This window comes from Salvelinus sp. IW2-2015, linkage group LG18 (assembly GCF_002910315.2).
Source record: "Salvelinus sp. IW2-2015 linkage group LG18, ASM291031v2, whole genome shotgun sequence".
In the NCBI taxonomy this organism is placed as follows: domain Eukaryota; kingdom Metazoa; phylum Chordata; class Actinopteri; order Salmoniformes; family Salmonidae; genus Salvelinus; species Salvelinus sp. IW2-2015.
The window spans coordinates 52652077-52673645 of NC_036858.1; the positions used below are offsets into that span (position 1 = coordinate 52652077).

The 21569-nt window shown below is 41.8% G+C and overlaps 2 protein-coding genes across 28 annotated transcripts in view; both read left to right on the forward strand.

Annotated features, from left to right (window-relative positions):
• LOC111977567 (dystonin) overlaps positions 1 to 2475 on the forward strand; it is a 198098-nt gene extending 195623 nt beyond the window's left edge. For 25 of the 27 annotated variants that reach the window (XM_024007053.2, XM_024007056.2, XM_024007061.2 and 22 more), the window contains 2 exons: positions 1154 to 1286; positions 1417 to 2475. In XM_024007053.2, coding sequence (XP_023862821.1) covers positions 1154 to 1286; positions 1417 to 1670 — 387 coding nt within the window. In that variant the 3' untranslated portion in view covers positions 1671 to 2475. The remainder of the gene's footprint in view (positions 1 to 1153; positions 1287 to 1416) is intronic. The other 2 variants (XM_024007045.2, XM_024007052.2) reach the window with 1 other exon arrangement.
• Positions 2476 to 4926: 2451 nt separating this feature from the next.
• Positions 4927 to 21569, forward strand: part of LOC111978784 (collagen alpha-1(IX) chain-like) — a 33821-nt gene continuing 17178 nt past the window's right edge. The window contains exons 1-12 of the mRNA XM_070448602.1: positions 4927 to 5021; positions 5861 to 5984; positions 7688 to 8081; positions 8228 to 8305; positions 8536 to 8631; positions 8844 to 8897; positions 17726 to 17779; positions 17878 to 17931; positions 18023 to 18085; positions 18326 to 18379; positions 18466 to 18519; positions 18622 to 18675. Coding sequence (XP_070304703.1) covers positions 4955 to 5021; positions 5861 to 5984; positions 7688 to 8081; positions 8228 to 8305; positions 8536 to 8631; positions 8844 to 8897; positions 17726 to 17779; positions 17878 to 17931; positions 18023 to 18085; positions 18326 to 18379; positions 18466 to 18519; positions 18622 to 18675 — 1146 coding nt within the window. The 5' untranslated portion in view covers positions 4927 to 4954. The remainder of the gene's footprint in view (positions 5022 to 5860; positions 5985 to 7687; positions 8082 to 8227; positions 8306 to 8535; positions 8632 to 8843; positions 8898 to 17725; positions 17780 to 17877; positions 17932 to 18022; positions 18086 to 18325; positions 18380 to 18465; positions 18520 to 18621; positions 18676 to 21569) is intronic.

Here is a 21569-nt window from a genome sequence, read left to right on the forward strand (position 1 = left end):
CTTAAATATATTTAAAACCAAATACTTTTGCTCAAGTAGTATTTTACTGGGTGACTTTTACTTGAGTCATTTTCTACTTTTACTCAAGTATGACAATTGGGTACTTTTCCCACCACTCGTCATGGCAAAATGTGTAGAACTGCAGGAAACAGGCATTACAACTGCAAAATGTTCTTTCTGCCCCATGGCAAAATGAGTAGAATAGCAGGGAATTAGTTTCAAGACTGCTACATTTTCCCGCTGCCCCTTAGAAAAATGTGTAGAATTGCAGAAAATGTGCTTTAAAACTGCAACATTTTCCCAAAACATTATTAGCCTGATGAACATAGAAACTCGGTTGCAGTTTCTATGCTACAATGGTGAAATGTTTTATACATCTTTAATAATGGTAATCAGAATGTGTTGTTATATGGCTGCGATCTGATTTAATGTTTGAATTCTAATTTTATGATTACTTTCAAAAAAGCTTTTGTTTCAAGACCCTAAAAAGATATTGTTTACATTTTACATTTCTAAATAAATAACCAAGCCCAGAAGTTTGACCACCCCTGATCTAAAGAGTCTGGATAGGTGTAAAATGTGTAGAGAAGGCTTACGCCTTACAGATCTGCTAGCATCAAAGTGTTAAGGCCAAAGGGGAGGTGTAGGGAGCAAATTGTGATTGAAGCGAGTACATAAGCTGTATATTTGTTGTCTATTAGAGGCCCGATTTCAGTTGGGATTTTTATTTAATGTTTTAAAGTACTAACTGGTGATCGTTGTGGAACATTCTCTCTGTTGTCAAAAACCTTCTCTAACTAACTCAAACTAAGAACTGGCCCGCTGTTCTGTGTTGCATGTTGAACTGTTTATCTGTTAATCCACTGTACACGTTTAGGTTGTTACTTAAATATCATACAGTACATCAACTTTTCATTCAACACAATAACCCCTTACATTGGATGTCTGTGGGATTTGATCAGATTTCATCAGAATGCCACATTGCATAACATGCTAATTAGAGAAGAATTACCAGTGTTCGAAGAGTCGATGTACTAGACTAGAGAATCAACTCAAACACAGTATCGTCTTCTTCTGTGATTTACCATTGTGTACCAAGATATTTTTTTGTAAACATAGAGAAAAATGCTAACAAATGCTCTGTCTTTTGCAGAGCACTCCGATACAGGGAAGTAAACTGCGGCTCCCTGGATACTTGTCAGGAAAAGGTTTCCAGTCGGGTGAAGAGCCGGGAACCCTGATCAATGCTGCTGTGATGAAAGCACGGGGACAGGCGATAGGATTTGGTGAGTAGAGCATTCTTTTGAAAAGCAGTGACTGCTTTCTGTCTTCTAAAGGGCTCTGCTGTTTGGCTCTGCTATTAACGTTGCCAGTCGCTGTAACCAGACAACCATACCGGAATCTTTTGTCCCCCAGAATCGAGAAGGTCCGGCAGCCGACCTGGAAGTAAAGCAGGCAGCCGAGGGAGCAGCCGGAGGGGAAGCGATGCTTCAGACTTCGACATCTCGGATATCGCATCGGTGTGCTCCGACACATCGGAGACGGTGGGTGACACCAGTCGGGCTACACCCCGCTCGTCGTCACGTCAACACGGAGGCAAGCCCTCCAAAATCCCCACTCCTCAAAGAAGGTCGACCCCCAGCAAACTGGCCCAGACCTCCAAGAGATAGTCAGGGGCCTTGAGACAACCACAGGAGTCACGTTGGCCCAAAGTGACAAGAGAGACTGGCGTATGTGTTGATTATTTAAAGTCTTGTGAAGATGTAAAATATTCTGTTGAATAGAAAAATTGTTTATTATTAAGTGAGAATGGAATGCCAATGGCCTTGTGTTTGTCTTAATGTATTTAATTTTATGTGAATAATGTCAAATTATTATGATTATTTTATTTTTTTGACGCTAAATCTGAAAAGTTTAAAGAAACTGAAAAGAAAAAAAAACATGGAGAAGACCACACTGTATGGTCAACTAACAATTCTACACACTAATGAATGGTAACACACAGCATTGTACTCGTGAGAGGGTTACTGAATGTTCTGTATGCTGACATGCGTGTGACAGACGGTGCATCACGCTACCCTGTGGGACACCTCAATTATCTATTATCTATTTAAAATGCAATGATGTACTGCCAAAATGCATTTAAAGGGCAATACAATATACATGTAGCCTACCACATAGTAAACACTGCAAATAATTATGTTCTGACTGAGATGACTGTTGATGGCAAGTTCACAGAGAAATCCCTCAATATCCAGGCTTTAAAGTACTCCACCTTACCTTAGGTAGTACTGTTTTGTTTGGTCAACTTACAGCGATGTGTGCCATTTTACCTTGGACATTGGCCTCCCTGGACCCTGAGTAGACATTCTGTAGTGCATTCGTCAGTGTATGGTTCATTTTGCTAGAGTGGAAATGATCGCTGTTAACGTTTTGTAATAAATCTGCTAGCCGAAAGCTACCATGGGATACTGACATGGGTCACATACTTGTCTGTTTTTTTATATGATGTTATACATTATTGTTACAGTATAATGTATAATTTCTGTAGATTGACCCAATAGGATGTAGTGGAGAGACAACAGGAGACAAAAGAAATCTAGCATCATATGGAAATGGGAAGTATTTCATAAAGTCCAGTGATGACTCGTTGTGTTATTATATAATATACAGGGAAAGGCAAAGGGGGATATCTAGTCAATTGTACAACTGAATGCATTCAACTGAAATGTGTCTTCTGCATTTAACACACTCGATATCTTTGAATAGGACAACAATAGTTGAGCAGGGGATAGTTTCACCCCAGAAAATGTGGAAACTTGATCTGTATTGTTGCATTTCAACATGGTCTACCTGTGAGTTTCTTACAGATCATTTCTTCCAAATCTCTCAGATCATATAAACTTTTACCTCTCTCGAATTTAAGAGCTGTGTAAAAGCTGTGATAGTGGTGCTCATTCCATAAATGTCAAGTTAGAGACAAGTTTGTCTCAATTATGGGCCTATAGCCTACAAGCAGCCCATACCATCTGTGGGTCAACATAAATGTAAACAAAGGAGCAGATCAATTGGTTATATTTAATTTGTTGAAATGAATAACAAAACATGTACAGACTGTGCCTTTAATGCCAAGGTGTGTGCCTCAAAAGAACATACATTTAGATTTTTCATTCAGAGCCATGTCATCAGTGAAGGTCCACAAGCAGGGTACATTTGACAAATCCAACTCTCGTTTATTTTAGGCCACATGCCCAGGTTCAGTGCAGTGTTTTACGGGTTTTGGGTTAATGGTATTCCCTGCACCACCATTCTCTGTGCGGGGAACGTTTGCGGAGCGCTCCTCGCGTATGAATGCGACATACTACACGTTTCTACCAGTGGAAATCGGGACAGCAACTGACTGTCCTGGGAAGGCGGTCACATAACCAAAAATGTTTCACCTTTTAGTTGATAAAAGTATGATTATAAAAGTAGCCTAAAATAATGAAAATACGTATATGAACTGTGACAAGTTAATATGCAAATAAAAATGTACATATTTATTGCTGAATAATGATTAGGGAGGCTTCAGAGGAGATGACAGGTGTAGGAAAGGACAGGCTACCATGCTCCTTGCAAATTCATTTCAGTCTATTTTATGCCATCCCAATCAATAATGCGTCGAAAGATTTAGATTTTGCTTGTGCTCCTAACGTGTGTAAAAAAGGAAAGAAGAACTGAATGGTTGCCCTGAGCGTTCTCAGGACAACCAGTGTGTTTCAGCAGAGGAGACAGGCCTGTGGGGACCGAAGGTAGAGTGGAGCGCAAGGAAGGGTCAGGTCTTCCTGAGACCAGCCACTATCTTTCTGAATGGTTTAAGGCATGGTTTGGCCTAGGGATGCCACTTTAAAATTGGTTATATCCTCACTGCGGGAACTGTAAAGGAACCGAAAGCAGTCCACATCAGGCCTCTTTTTCAGGAATATGTGAGTGATCTTTACAATATTGTCTACATTCATATATAGGTATGTTTCGATTTTGTTATAATGTAATTGAAATATGATGGTGGGTTTTGTGTGTGCTGGAAACAATTGGCCATCGATTTATTGTGGACAAATATTACTGGCATCTAATTCAAATTGGATATCACAAAATTGGGGATAAAAATAAATAATTATATATATACGGAAAAGTAAGAAAAAAACGTGTAATTTGTCTGATTTAAGAGTAGACTAAGATAATAGCTCCATCAATTCAGTAAAGTAGATTCTACTGTACCGGTTTTGGATCTGGATAATGAATAGTGTTTTATGGGAACAAAATGTCAAAGAATCAAATTAACTTCAGCCTACTTTTTTGACTAAATTAAATATCTCAATTCTATTCAATGGTTGAGATTTGAGCATATGTGAACATGATTTGATATTGTATGATTTGATTTGTTGGGATAATCTTCTTTTGACATAGTGAAGTTGATATATATATTTTTTACGGTTCATGAATAATTATATGACTCCTTCGGTACGGTTAGCTGTGACCAAGTTATTATAGGCACTTTTCTGACCAATTGCATGATTGGACTTGATTTAATATTATTATTGGACATCATTTAATTCCAGATGGAAAAGTGACATCATTTTTATAGATTATTTGATGCTGATTTATAGACCTACATAAACCTGTAAAATACATGTCTGACATATTTTTGTGTTCATGTGTAATCAACATTTCTTCTAGAATGCTGTTATTTCTATTATTAATGGAGTAGGGTAATGTTATTCTATTGTTGAGTATTTTTTATTTGCATTTGATTACAATAGACCTAATCCTACCAATTTAGTAAAACAGTGCACTGTTCCTCACTATAGATAATCGGGGGAAATGCTAACATTTAAGTGAGATTTCCTTGATCTTAGAACTTTGCTTATTTTACTTTTGCAAGTGTTTATAATCCTTGGCACATCACATTTAGAAAATGCCAGCCTCAAAAGAAATGCTGGTTTTCAATTTCTTTGGATTGACCAAATGCCAGGAATTACCAAGTAAGTACCATAAAATGACATTTTTTTCCTTTTGCTGTTTATTGTGGGTATAATAATACTGCTTGATTGATTTTTAGCTTTTCTCAAAACTGTCTGTTTTCTTTCTTTCCAATATTAGCAAAGTTGGTTGGCGTGGAAATTTATGAACAGTGTTCCTTGCAATGCAATATAATTTGATCCTCTATTTCTGTATGACCAGCAAGTGGCAGCACTGGTACATAAAACCATAACCCTCTCAGAAGAGCACACATCCTTCCCCTCTTGAGTAGTTCCTGCAGTCAGTATGGGATTTTGGTTTAACAGAATGTATCACTACTAACCCCAACTGACGTCACTGTGAGGTCAAAAACATCCGGACTTCCCATTTTCTGAATGAAATGACACCCATAGAATTAGGAAATATGACACCCTTCAACTGGGAATGAGAGTCAACTGAATTAATGTTGTGCCAAGTGTAATGACATTTTGTAGTGTGTAATCAAGTGTTCTGTTCTTTGTTAAAGTTACTGTAAATCAACACTGATTGAACAAATAACTATTTCACAAAACATTAGATTGAAAAAGTTTGATGCTGTTGAATACCAGTAACATGAATACCAATAATCATTGTTTGATTGATCATATTTTGCGATAAATCACTTTTTGATTTATTCACCTGTCCAGTCCTTCCACATGCCCACTGCCACTGCACTGTTCAATCTACTTTGTGACTTTTTCAAATGATGTGTTTTATGTCTAAAAATGCATCCAGATCCTCATCATTCACTGCCTTACTTTAACCCTTCAACACTATGAACATGACATTGGTGAAAAACTGAGCTGCATGTTTTTACTCTGAGGTTATGACATGCTAGAGGAGTTCCGTGTATCTAAGTCCAGAGGGGTGAGGAAAGTAGACGGATCTGAACCGGATTCAGTGGCCTACCGTGTGAACCCTGCCATCCACCTACGCAAAACAATGAGGTACTGTCTGCATGCACATTTGAGGCCAAATTGATTAGAATAGATTGGAATTTGATTGTGAGGTTTCAAAGAAATAAATGTCAAGATGTAAAGTTGATTCTCAGAGGATAACACAGGAAAACACTTATTTCTCAAGTGGTCCTGAGTAGAATTTTCCTGATATACAAACTTAACACACATAGTTAAAATAATTACATAATTAAAAAGGCACAAATGTACAGATAAAAGTAATCAACCAAAGTGTATGGGTATGGCACAACATTGTTCGAACTTTAGAAACATGTTGTTATAGAATCGACATGCCTCACTGACATGTAGAAAAAGTCATCATATTAGCTTTATTTATAGTATTTCCAGTATGTTGCATCCTCCTGAACGAGACCCAGCGCCCAAACTTTGTCATTCCTCCTCACTGACGGTGAATAATTATGTTTATCTTAAGGTTTCCTACTTTCCTCCCATGTGAGCTAGTCAACATGAGCTAGGACCATGCACCAAAATGAAAGATTAATAGCGACGTGTATTGTATGAGCTACGTTTATTCTCTGCTCCTTTGCCAATGGGGTATCCGTGGTTTTTCCACTCAGTGTAATTGTCTCTCCCAAACAACAGATTTGATTTCCTCTCCTGCACGGAAACCTACAAATGTGCCTTTGCTTCATAACTTGATGTTCACCAATGGACAGTTGGTGGAACACTACTGGAATTTCATTCAGTCATCACAATGGATGAATCTAGTAATTGACTCGTTTGTTGATTAGCATAATGATGTGTTGTTGGTCAAAATGCATTATGAGTAGTTATAGTGTATCAGCCTATCATCCAGGGTTTCCTTTGGAAATGAAGACATCATCGTTAAATTGGAATAGGGGAGGGTTTCCCCAGCCATCTTCAAACCCTCATTGACACTTTCTTGGCATAGATAGGCTACACACAGATTTATGCTGTCTGTCTACTTATTGCTGGGAGGCATTAAACATCAGTAGTTCATCTATTTGTTGGGTCTTTTCCCAATGTATGTTGTGGCCAGCAAAGCTGTCCCCAATGAACTTTCAATGCCTGTATGTACGTGTATGTGTGTATATGTATATATATTTCCCAAAAAATATATATGGGGGATTGAAAGGGATGCAGACAATTACATTGATGGAAGCTACAATCTATCTGCAATATTAAATCTGATGTACTCCCTTACATTTTCTTTTACAAAAATGTAAAATGTTCAATGCCTGACAACTAATATATGTTTATATTGAATAGCAGAAGTGTGTTACTATAAATTAAATACAAATCATGGAAACAAAGAATGATGTAAAATGTCAAAGTATAGCATCAAAAAGGCAACCGGAGTGATTTGCCTTGACAGGAAGCCACAGAGGGAGAGAAGATGGTGTATACAATTAGGTTGTGCAACAGGCCTGCTGTGATTGAAAACATTAATGGTAGATTAAGTTTCAGTTTCAGAGTTTCCAACTAGTTTCCAACTAGGGTGGTTTTGAAACCAAAAGCAGAGGTTTAAAAGCAGTGGGAAAAGCTATCAAATGTTAAGCCCGTGCAACACTGATTGTGTTGTTTCAAAAGTATTTGATCGTTTTATTCTAAATACAATTGCACTACAAATGCAAATGCATGTTCTAGATGAAAATAGTATGTTTTGATCTATGTTCAGTGTCTCCTAATACACCATGATTGTCGTGCAACAGTGATGTGTACCCCGACGGCCTGCCTTCCGACTACTCCATCATTGCCACATTTAAGGTTACGAAGGACGCCGCCAAGAGGTCCTGGAACTTGTGGCAGGTCAGCGACACTGATGGACGTGAACAGGTGGGCCTCCGTTTCCAGGGCAACACACGATCTCTGGACTTCTTCTACACCAGCCCCCGTGGCACCCAGATGCTGCGCACATTCCACCGGGTGGAAAAGCTGTTTGACGGCGAGTGGCACAAGCTGGCGCTGCAGGTCAAGGGCGATAAGGTCAAGTTGCTGGTGGATTGCGAGGAGGTGAGCGTGGAGCACATCGACAATCCCAGACTCATCATCCACCAAGGTTACACCTCCATTGTAAAGAGGGCTGTGGGAGACCGCTCCGCCTCAGTAAGTTCTGTGCTGTTCAGACCAAATCATGCTGGGTTGCCTACAGTATTTTGCAATTGTAGTCAACATTGATGAAGGCAGCACAGTCAATTCAGTGTTCATATGAAAGCACACTGACCATAATATCTCATGTCCTGGTACTGTAGGTAGACCTCCAGCAGATGGATGTGTCCTGTGATCCAGAGAAGGCCTACTCAGAGGACTGCTGTGAGCTCTCCAGTGTGGTGAGTTGGATGCGACTGTCAGCGGGTTCATGTTCCTCACTGAGCGATACGTACAGTACAGTATGTCTTTTAATCTAGCCTGTACTCTCATTGTCTCCCATAGAAGTCCACTACGTGCTCCTCCCAAATGTGTGCTGTGTGTTTGTGTGGTGTCTCTAGGGAGTAGGGAACCAATCATAAGAATTAGTTCTGTCCCTACAGATGGACGAATCAAGTTCTATTCTATTCAGTGTGGAGGGTATGCTGAAATTGGACTGACAGCAGGAAGGGCCACCTGTACGTGTATGCCCGGACAGCCTGGCAACCAGGGGCCACCAGGACCAAAGGTGACTACTAGGCTCATTACAGTTCCCATTACAGCACCACTGCTTTGAATCATGAGCTGAGAGCCATTAGCCTGACGGGCCAGTCTCTGTGTTCGTTCATTGGCAATGATAGGTAAAAGAGTTGCTTATAGCACATACAGGATGAGACCAACTTGGCTTGCTCATGGTCCAGGCTAATGGTAACTGCTACCACTGTATTTCTCCATCTGCAGGGTCACAGAGGTCTCCCAGGCAACACAGGAGAGCCAGGAAGACTAGGCAACTGGGTAAGGACATTTTCTCATTATAGTTCTCACTACGGTGTTGAGTTGAGCTGTATTTGGTGAGGGTCAACACTTTAGAGTAATTGTCGCTCAGAATGTATGCTCTCTGTTGGTCTTTGTAGATTTTACAGTATGCAGACATTAGATGTTGAGCTGTAGGCCCCATATTGACTGAGGAGGTTTCTACAGTGAATTAAATAGAACAACCCCTGCTTGCTCGACAGCAGTGAAGTTGTGGAAAAGGGCAATGGAAGTATAACTGAGAAACGGTATGATGGAAACAGGAGCAGACGCAGGGACGCCTAGAAATGGTAAACACTGGGACCCCACTCACGTTGGGACTACTGAAGGCCGTATGCATCTGTCCCTGGGGAGCACCGCATGAGAATGGAGAATGGTTGTGAAGTGGTAATAAAAGGGCAGAGTGCTGGATGATCCATGTTTCAATACCAGGCTTATCTGCATTGGAAGGGAAATGGTTTAGATCAATATGGCAAAGGATCGTAGACTGTCTGGTTTCACTTTAACATTAGGAGATGCTTAATAGAACACTTAATAGATTGAATCTGAATGTGTTGAATTCCACAGACAGCGAAAGCAGACAGTTGCATAACATTATTGCAAATGCCTAATAATGAATGTCGTTTCATAATTGTTTTAATCGTAGTCATCGTAGTCATCAACATCATACTACTGCCCTTCATTTACTTAGCACTCAGGAAGAATGCTTTGTCATTGTCAGAGGACTGGAGAGAGTTGAGAATAGAATGCCTCTTAAAGTACAATAGAGAGCCATCCAGCGCAGAGTAGAGGACAAAATGTTTATTAAGCAGTTTAGTGAAAGGACATGGCATACTCATTGCATCAGGATTCAATTACATGTTTGACTATGCAAACATAATCCTGCTTGTAGACTTTAGGCAGTAGACATGATTATTTCCATTGAGACTGAGTTATGACTAATTTACCTCTTTGATGTAGCTCCAGTACTCAGTGGTATGCTGGAGTTAAAATGCTTAATGTCTTTTAAACACAACCCAGAGAACCGAGAACATGTGCCCAATAGTGTGCAAGGCTGGCAGTGGGTCTTCAAAGACAGAGGACGAGTTGTTGGCTTGGCATTTAACATGCCCTTTAGTCTGGAGAGACTCTGGGCGAAAAAACACACACACACACACACACACACACACACACACACACATACACACACACACACACACACACACACACACACACACACACACACACACACACACACACACACACACACACACACACACACACACACACACACACACACACACACACACACACACACACAACACACACACACACACACACACACACACACACACACACACACACACACACAGAGACAGAGACAGAGACAGAGACACACAGACACACACAGACACGACTACGCTGGGTACTCACTCAAAGACAGGCGGATGAGGGGGACATACTGTTTCTGGAGCTCAGTTGGGGGCCAACATCTGTCTTCTGTGAGTCAGTGGAACCCTCACCCCCTGCCAATCTGTAAGTCACAGAGCACGACCATGTTTACAGCCACCCCCGCTGACGTCTAAGGAGGGCATTCCCTGGCTCCAATATATGAACTGACCATCCCGGTGGGTGGGTGGTCCTTCCATTAGTAAAGTTGTAAAGTTCACGGTCATGCTTCTGGATAAAGCGTTTAGCGTCTCCAAGGTTAGCCTCTTAGCAGCTGACTGTGCATGGCGTGGTCTGAAGTGAGATGGCTAGTAAACTGGTGCCATGGAATAGAGGACTGTTGGTCTTGATCAAAGGTGTTGGTTGACCAAGTAGAATAACCCCAATTCAAAGGCCAAAACAGTGTCTTATATGAGTGAGGATATGGGCATCTGTGTGGAAACACTTACAGAATAAGTTGTTCAATTTTCCCTTAGCTATGACACATCTTTCCTCGGGTCATAAATTGTGGTCTACACTGTGTTAACACTAACTCCATGTTTCAGGGGTCAGCATGTCTCGCACTACTTAGATCTTCGGTCTAAAGGAAATATTTAACACATCATTATAGTCATCATGTACTACTAGAAACCCCTAATAGCCCATGTTCAGATTTCATCCTTCTGTAAACATCTAACTCCTCCAAGGAAATGTTATGGTTATTATGATAACTTCAAGTGTTTGGATTGATATTGTATATTCCATTCAAAGGCCACAATGAAATGCATATAACTCACTGTCATGCCCACACACTTGACAGGTTGGGAAACTCCAATGTGTTGCTCCGATGTCTGGTCTGTCTTATACAATCAGTCAGAGCCACATTCCACTGGCCAAGACTACTGTATAACAGTCACCATGGACGGCTGTGATACACCACTCTACAGTAGTTCACTCATGACATAATTTATTATTTCACATCTAATTACTGTAAATTCAGTCATATGATTACGCATGCCTAAGCGGGGTTCTGCATGAACACTGTGCAAAACAGAAAAATAAGAATGTTCCCGAGGTGAGCTTGTGTGTTCTGATTGACGCAAGTGCACATTTCACTAGAATTACAGTTGAAGTCGGAAGTTTACATACACCTTAGCCAAATACATTTAGACTCAGTTTTTCACAATTCCTGACATTTAATCCCAGTAAAAATTCCCTGTCTTAGGTCAGTTAGGATCACCACTTTATTTTAAGAATGTGAAATGTCAGAATAATAGTAGAGAGAATTATTTATTTCTGCTTTATTTATTTCATCACATTCCCAGTGAGTCAGAAGTTTACATACACTCAATTAGTATTTTGTAGTATTTCTTTGAAATTGTTTAACTTTTTCGGGTAGCCTAAATTGTCAAATGTTTTCTGGTAGCCTTCCACAAGCTTCCCACAATAAGTTGGATAAATTTTGGCCCATTCCTCCTGACAGAGCTGGTGTAACTGAGTCAGGTTTGTAAGGCCTCCTTGCTCGCACACGCTTTTTCAGTTTTGCCCTCAAATTTTCTATAGGATTGAGGTCAGTGCTTTGTGATGGTCACTCCAATACCTTGTTGTCCTTAAGCCATTTTGCCACAACTTTGGAAGTATGCTTGGGGTCATTGTCCATTTGGAAGACCCATTTGCGACCAAGCTTTCGCTTCCTGACTGATGTCTTGAGATGTTGCTTCAATATATTCACATAATTTTCCTTTCTCATGATGCCATCTATATTGTGTAGTGCACAAGTCCCTCCTGCAGAAAAGCACCCCCACAACATGATACTGCCACCCCTGTGCTTCACGGTTGGGATGTGGTTCTTCGGCTTGCAAGTCTCCCCCTTTTCCCTCCAAACATAACAATGGTCATTATGGCCAAACAGTTCTATTTTTGTTTCATCAGACCAGAGGACATTTCTTCAAAAAGCATGATCTTTGTCCCCATGTGCAGTTGCAAACCGTTGTCTGGCTTTTTTATGGCGGTTTTGGAGCAGTCGCTTCTTCCTTGCTGAGCGGCCTTTCAGGTTATGTCGATATAGGACTCGTTTTACTGTGGATATAGATACTTTTGTACCTGTTTCCTCCAGCATCTTCACAAGGTCCTTTGCTGTTGTTCTGGGATTGATTTTCACTTTTCGCATCAAAGTACGCACATCTCTAGGAGACAGAAGGTGTCTCCTTCCTGAGCGGTATGACGGCTGCGTGGTCCCATGGTGTTTATACTTGCGTACTATTGTTTATACAGATGAGCGTGGTACCTTCAGGCATTTGGAAATTGCTCCCAAGGATGAACAAGTCTTGTGGAGGTCTACAATTTTTTGGGGGAGGTCTTGGCTGATTTCTTTTGATTGTCCCATGATACTTTGATTCCAAGATGGCATAGCAGTCAGACGTCCTTTGTCCTCGTCTTGTCGTGTCCCGTGTATATATATATTTACATCTTTCTTCGCATATCTTTTATATATTTTTATTTTCCAAAAACTCAACTTCAAAACACTCTCCTGCCTCACCAATTAAAAAAAAAAGTATTATTTACCTCAAATCTGAAATCCACAATAGAAGTTTACTGGCTAACATTAGTATTCAGCTAACCACGGTTTGTGGTTATCAGCTATCCTTTAGCTCGAAAAGCTATCGCCAGTTTTGTACAACGCGACTCAGACCAGAACATACCGGACCTATTTTTCTCTCCATATTCACGGATTTGAACCTCAAGCTCTGGACATTTACACCTGGATCTCGCAGCTAGCTAGCTGCTATCTGTGTGATTATTGGCTTACGTCGATCCCGGAGCAAACATCAATTATTCCGGAGATAGCCAGCTGAAGAGTTCCATCAGCCACTCCTGGGCTACAATCACCTATCCGGACCCGTTTTACTGCCGATGCGGAGCCCCACCGGGCCTTCACGACTGGACTACGGCTTTGGGGTGGTACCTGGTAGGTTCATTTATAATTTGTGTGAGATTGAGGGCATCAAGTTTAGATTGTAACATGTTCCAGTTTAGGTCGCCTAGCAGCACGAGCTCTGAAGATAGATGGGGGGCAATCAGTTCACATATGGTGTCCAGAGCACAGCTGGGGGCAGAGGGTGGTCTATAGCAGGCGGCAACGGTGAGAGACTTGTTTTTAGAGGTGGATTATTAAAAGTAGAAGTTCAAATTGCTTGGGTACAGACCTGGATAGTAGGACAGAACTCTGCAGGCTATCTTTGCAGTAGATTGCAACACCGCCCCCTTTGGCTCTTCTATCTTGTCTGAAAATGTTGTAGTTAGGAATGGAGATTTCAGAATTTTTGGTGGTCTTCCTAAGCCAGGATTCAGACATGGCTAGAACATCCGGGTTGGCAGAGTGTGCTAAAGCAGTGAATAAAACAAACTTAGGGAGGAGGCTTCTAATGTTAACATGCATGAAACCAAGGCTAAGGCTTATAAATGAACCTACCAGGTACCACCCCAAAGCCGTAAACACGGGCACCCTCATAGATATCATCCTAACCAACTTGCCCTCTAAATACACCTCTGATGTTTTCAACCAAGATCTCAGCGATCACTGCCTCACTGCCTGCATCCGTAATGGGTCAGCGGTCAAACGACCTCCACTCATCACTGTCAAACGCTCCCTGAAACACTTCAGCGAGCAGGCCTTTCTAATCGACCTGGCCGGGGTATCCTGGAAGGATATTGATCTCATCCCGTCAGTAGAGGATGCCTGGTTATTTTTTTTTAAATGCCTTCCTCACCATCTTAAATAAGCATGCCCCATTCAAGAAATTTAGAACCAGGAACAGATATAGCCCTTGATTCTCTCCAGACCTGACTGCCCTTAACCAACACAAAAACATCCTATGGCGTTCTGCATTAGCATCGAACAGCCCTCGTGATATGCAACTTTTCAGGGAAGCTAGAAACCAATATACACAGGCAGTTAGAAAAGCCAAAGCTAGCTTTTTCAAGCAGAAATTAGCTTCCTGCAACACAAACTCAAAAAAGTTCTGGGACACTGTAAAGTCCATGGAGAATAAGAACACCTCCTCCCAGCTGCCTACTGCGCTCAGGACAGGAAACACTGTTACCACCGATAAATCCACTATAATTGAGAATTTCAATAAGCATTTTTCTACAGCTGGCCATGCTTTCCACCTGGCTACCCCTACCCCGGTCAACAGCACTGCACCCCCCACAGCAACTCGCCCAAGCCTTCCCCATTTCTCCTGAAAGAGCTGAAAGAGCTGCAAAATCTGGACCCCTACAAATCAGCCGGGCTAGACAATCTGGACCCTTTCTTTCTAAAATGATCTGCCAAAATTGTTGCAACCCCTATTACTAGCCTGTTCAACCTCTCTTTTGTGTCGTCTTAGATTCCCAAAGATTGGAAAGCAGCTGCGGTCATCCCCCTCTTCAAAAGGGGGGACACTCTTGACCCAAACTGCTACAGACCTATATCTATCCTACCCTGCCTTTCTAAGGTTTTCGAAAGCCAAGTCAACAAAATGATTACCGACCATTTCGAATCCAACCATACCTTCTCCGCTATGCAATCTGGTTTCAGAGCTGGTCATGGGTGCACCTCAGCCACGCTCAAGGTCCTAAACGATATCCTAACCGCCATCRATAAGAAACAATACTGTGCAGCCGTATTCATTGACCTGGCCAAGGCTTTCGACTCTGTCAATCACCACATCCTCATCGGCAGACTCGATAGCCTTGGTTTCTCAAATGATTGCTACGCCTGGTTCACCAACTACTTCTCTGATAGAGTTCAGTGTGTCAAATCGGAGGGCCTGTTGTCCGGGCCTCTGGCAGTCTCTATGGGGGTGCCACATGGTTCAATTCTTGGACCGACTCTCTTCTCTGTCAATGATGTCGCTAGAATATGTGGACAACTACAAATACCTAGGTGTCTGGTTAGACTGTAAACTCTCCTTCCAGACTCACATCAAACATCTCCAATCCAAAGTTAAATCTAGAATTGGCTTCCTATTTCGCAACAAAGCATCCTTCACTCATGCTGCCAAACATTCCCTTGTAAAACTGACCATCCTACCGATCCTCGACTTCGGCGATGTCATTTACAAAATAGCCTCCAATACCCTACTCAATAAATTGGATGCAGTCTATCACAGTGCCATCCGTCTTGTCACCAAAGCCCCATATACTACCCACCACTGCGACCTGTACGCTCTCGTTGGCTGGCCCTCGCTTCATACTCGTCGCCAAACCCACTGGCTCAAGGTCATCTACAAGACCCTGCTAGGTAAAGTCCCCCCTTATCTCAGCTCGCTGGTCACCATAGCAACACCCAACTGTAGCACGTGCTCCAGCAGGTATATCTCTCTGGTCACCCCCAAAACCAATTCTTCCTTTGGCCGCCTCTCCTTCCAGTTCTCTGCTGCCAATGACTGGAATGAACTACAAACATCTCTGAAACTGGAAACACTTATATCCCTCACTAGCTTTAAGCACCAGCTGTCAGAGCAGCTCACAGATTACTGCACCTGTACATAGCCCATCTATAATTTAGCCCAAACAACTACCTCTCCCCCTACTGTATTTATTTATTTATTTAGTTTGCTCCTTTGCACCACATTATTTCTATCTCTACTTTGTACATTCTTCCACTGCAAATCTACCATTCCAGTGTTTTACTTGCTATATTGTATTTACTTCGCCACCATGGCCTTTTTTTTGCCTTTACCTCCCTTATCTCACCTCATTTGCTCACATTGTATATACTTATTTTTCTACTGTATTATTGACTGTATGTTTGTTTTACTCCATGTGTAACTCTGTGTTGTTGTATGTGTCGAACTGCTTTGCTTTATCTTGGCCAGGTCGCAATTGTAAATGAGAACTTGTTCTCAACTTGCCTACCTGGTTAAATAAAGGTGAAATATAAAATAAATAAATAAAATATCAAGCAAAGAGGCACTGAGTTTGAAGGTAGGCCTTGAAATACATCCACAGGTACACCTCCAATTAACAGAAATTATGTCAATTAGCCAATCAGAAGCTTCTAAAGCCATGACATCATTTTCTGGAATTTTCCAAACTGTTTAAAGGCACAGTCAACTTAGTGTATGAAAACTTCTGACCCACTGGAATTGTGATACAGTGAATATAAGTGAAATAATCTTGATGCGCAATTTCAACCACACTCGTTAATGACAGGTGTATAACATCGAGCATACAGCCATTTCATCTCCATGGACAAACATTGGGAGTAGAATGGCCTTACTGAAGAGCTCTGTGAATTTCAACGTGGCACTGTCATTGAATGGCACCTTTCCAACAAGTCAGTTCGTAAAATTTTTGCCCTGCTAGAGCTGCCCCGGACAACTGTAAGTGCTGTTATTGTGAAGTAGAAATGTCTAGGAGCAACAATGGCTCAACAGCGAAGTGGTACTGTAGGCCACACAAGCTCACAGATTGGGACCGCCGAGTGCTAAAAAATCGTCTGTCCTCGGTTGAAACACTCACTACCGAGTTCCAAACTGCCTATGGCAGCAAAGTCAGCACAATACCTGTTCGTTGGGAGCTTCATGAAATGGGTTTCCATGGTCGAGCAGCCGCACATCAGCCTCAGATCACCATGCCCAATGGAAACGTCGGCTATAGTGGTGTAAATCACGCCGCCATTGGACTCTGGAACAGTGGTAACTCGTTCTCTGGAGTGATGAATCACACTTCATCAATCTGGGTTTGGCCGATGCCAGGAGAATGCTACCTGCCTCAATGAATAGTGCCAACTATAAAGTTTGGTGGAGGAGGAATAATGGTCTGGGGCTGTTTTTCATGGTTCGGGCTAGGCCCCTTAATTCCAGTGAAGGGAAATCTTAAAGCTACAGCATACAATCCCATTCTAAATGATTCTGTGCTTCCAACGTTGTGGCAACAGTTTGGGGAAGGCACTTTCCTGTTTCAGCATGACATGTCCCCCATGCACAAAGTGAGGTCCATACAGAAATGGTTTGTCAAGATCGGTGTGGAAGAACTTGACTGGCCTGCACAGTGCCCTGACCTCAACCCCATCAAACAGCTTTGGGATGAATTGGAACGCCAACTGTGAGCCGGGCCTAATCGCTCAACATCAGTGCCCAACCTCACCAATGCTCTTGTGGCTGAATGGAAACAAGTCCCCGCAGCCATGTTCCAACATATAGTGGAGGCTGTTATAGCAACAAAGGGTAGACCAACTCCATATTAATGCCTATAATTTTGGAATGAGATGTTTGACAAGCAGGTGTCCACATACTTTTGGTCATGTAGTGTGTCTAGCATAATCTGGTTTTCCACCTGCTTGCTATGCAGCTCACACTGCCTTTCATCCCCTAGTCTGCTTTCAAACTAATTTTATTTATTTTTTTCTGCTGCAGGGAGGTATGGGACAGACAGGTGACTATGGCCATGTTGGGGAGCCAGGCTCTAAGGTAAGACATACCCTCAGAAGTCAACACCTTTGTTTCAATGTTTGTTTGTGTTTTAACAAATTCATAAAATGTGTATAACAACAACCTGTCTCCCTCAGGGCATTGAAGGAATCAAAGGAAACAAGGGGATGAGAGGACTTCATGGCCTTGATGTAATCCACCATCAAACACATTTCCATAATCTCTTTAGCTGGTTAGTGGTGTCACAGTACAGATTAGTGCTAACGAGCTGCTGTGTTTCAGGGCGACAGAGGTCCCAAAGGTCTGAAGGGATTACAAGGCGCCGGGGGCTTCAAGATAGATTGTGTTGTGGTTCGTCATGGAGCATGTGGTCTCTCTTCAAATCCCCTAGGCTTCCACTCAGCATATGCAGATTGCAGAGTCATATATACAGTGTATAATAATTATGGCTCCGAGCATATGTAGTCATTTTGAAAAGTAACAAAGTTGCTACTTTTAATGAGTGTGTTGTTTTCCTGAGTGTCGTGCTTGTACTATGTAATAGAAGATTAAGAGGGTCTCATATGGGTGTTTTGATGATTACAGGGAACTCGGGGGTCACCTGGAGAGCTGGGTGAGACCGGAGAACAAGGAGGAACTGTACGTTTTTCTAAAGATGGGAGACACATATTGCAGTATTGTCATTGGTTTTATCATCATTGACTAACTTGTCTGTCTTCTTGAAGGGAGATCCAGGTCCACTTGGATATGAAGGAATTCCAGGATATACAGGAGTGAAAGTGAATATCATTTAATCCACCAGACAGTCTTATTTCTCCATGTTCTCTCATACGAATGATTTCATTTTCAATAACATTGTATGCTTGTATTCTTGTTGGTAGGGAGAAGAAGGGCCCTCCGGTGTTGAAGGACCGGTTGGGGCACAGGGAGCGCAGGTATGTTGAGGGGCCACACAGTCAAGCCCACTTGTTATGATAATCATAGCCGCGGGAAGTAGGGGTGCTTGAAAAATCAGATAATAATACTTTTCAATTTTTTATTTTTAATAATAATAAAGATGGAAAATATTTTTCTACACAAAAGTAGGGGCCTTTTCTAGTCACCGATATATTTGTCTGTAGCGCAGGCAACAACAACAAAAAATCAGCACAAACAACATTAGTACCTCTGGCCAGGTTTGGAAATAGTCTTGACTCAACAAATTGAGTTAGTAATGGTAGCACTTTTAGCCCTAGTGATTTCCTAGTAGGAGGACTATCTGTAGGTCAGCTAACAAGGCAGTGAGGATGTTTACTGGAGATACTGTCCATCAAATTCCACTGTAGATGAAGAAGTCCTTAGTGACATTAAAACATCTCCAGTCACAACAAACAGGAACAAATTGTGTAAATGTACAGTATGTGCATAGAGTACATTCAGAAAGTTTTTAGACCCCTTGACTTTTTCCACATTTTGTTACGTTACAGCCTTATTGTAAAATGTATGGAATTGTTTTCTCTCTCTCATCAATATATGTACAATACCCCTTAATGACAATGCAAAAACAGGTTTTTAGACATTTTTGCAAATTTATAAAAAATAAAGAACGGAAATATCACATTTACACAAGTATTCAGACCCTTTACTCAGTACTTTGTTGAAGCACCTTTGGCAGTGATTACAGCCTCAAGTCTTCTTAGTATGGCGCTACAAGCTTGGCACACCTGTATTTGGGGAGTTTCTCCCATTCTTCAAGCTCTGTCAGGTTGGATGGGGAGCATCCCGGCACAGTTATTTTCAGGTCTCTCCAGAGATGTTCGATTGGGTTCAAGTCCGGGCTCTGGCTGGTCCACTCAAGGACGTGATGCCAGACGTGATACTTGGCATTCAGGCCAAATAGTTCAATCTTGGTTTCATCAGACCAGAGAATCATGTTTCTCATGGTCTGAGAGCCCTTTCATGTCTTTTTGGCATACTCCAAGCAGGCTGTCATGTGCCTTTTACTGAGGAGTGGCTTCTGGCTGGCCACTCTACCATAAAGGTCTGATTGATGGAGTGCTGCAGAGATGGTTGTCCTTCTGGAAGGTTCTGTAACGGTTTTCCTCCTCCTCTTCATCCGAAGAGGAGGAGCAGGGATTGAACCAAAATGCAGCGGATTGTGAAGACATAAATATTTATTAAAGTAAAGACGGAAAAACACGAAAACGAAATACACTTGAATAATTAACAAAATAACAAAACGRWGTAGACAGACCTGGACATGGAACTTACAATAAACACGAAGAACTCACGAACAGGAACAGACTACAAAAACCGAGACAGTCCCGTATGGTGCGACAAACACTGACACAGGAGACAACCACCCACMACRAACACTGTGAAACAACCTACCTAAATATGACTCTCAATTAGAGGAAACGCCAAACACCTGCCTCTAATTGAGAGCCATACCAGGCAACCCTAAACCAACATAGAAACAGAAAACATAGAATGCCCACCCAAACTCACGTCCTGACCAACTAACACATACAACAAACTAACAGAAATAGGTCAGGAACGTGACAGGTTCTCCCATCTCCACAGAGGAACTCTGGAGCTCTGTCAGTGTGACCATTGGGTTCTTGGTCGACTCCCTGACCAAGGCCCTTCTCCCCCGATTGCTCAGTTTGGCCGGGCAGCCAGCTCTAAGAAGAGTCTTAGTGGTTCCAAACTTCTTCAATTTAAGAATGATGGAGGCCACTGTGTTCTTGGGGATCTTTAATGCTGCAGACATTTTTTGGTACCCTTCCTCAGATCTGTGCCTCGACACTCGGAGCTCTACGGACAATTCCATCGACCTCATGGCTTGTGGGATCAGCTGTGGGATCTTATATAGGGAGATGTGTGCCTTTCCAAATCATGTCCAATCAATTGAATTGACCACAGGTGGACTCCAATGAAGTTGTAGAAACATTTCAAGGATGATCAATGGTAACAGGATTCAACAGAGCTCAATTTTGAGTATCATAGCAAAGGGTCTGAATAGTTACGTAAATAAGGTATTTATGTTTTTAATTTTTTATAAACATGCAAAAATTTAGACAAACCGGTTTTTGCTTCGTCATTATGGGGTATTGTGTGTATGTTGATGAGGACATGTGTTATTTACTACATTTTAGATTAAGGCTGTAACTTAACAAAATGTGGAAAAGGGTCTGAATACTTTCCCGAATGCACTGTACATATCTATCTCAAATACCTTGTACCCCTGCACAATGATCAGGTGCTGGTCCTCCCTGTATATAGCTTTATTATTATTTCATTCCACTTATGTTACTTTTTAATTTCCCTTCACTGGGAAGGGCTCGTAGGCAAGCATTTCTTGGTAAAGTCTACTCCCGTTGGAGTTCGGCGCATGTGACAAATAACAGTTTATTTGAATTGAAAGTAAAGTTTGTCTCATTTCAGTGAAACAGAATAAATATACAGAATAAATGAAGCCACTGTCACGTTCCTGACCTTGTTTTCCTTTTGTATTGTTGTGTTTAGTGGGTCAGGACGTGAGCTGGGTGGGCAGTCTGTGTTTGTTCTATGTTAAGTGTCAGGTTTAATTGACCTTGTATGGCTCTCAATCAGAGGCAGGTGTTTTCGTTTTCCTCTGATTGAGAGACATACATAGGGAGGTTGTTTCACATTGTTTGTCGTGGGTGGTTGTCTTCCGTGTCAGTGTATGTTCGCACCACACGGGACTGTTTCGTTGTCGTTAGTATATGTAGTCTGTTCGTGCGTTCTTCATGTTTTATGTAAGTTCTCTCGTTCAGGTCTGTCTACGTCGTTTTGTAAAATTATCAAGTGTTCTTCGTGTGTTTAG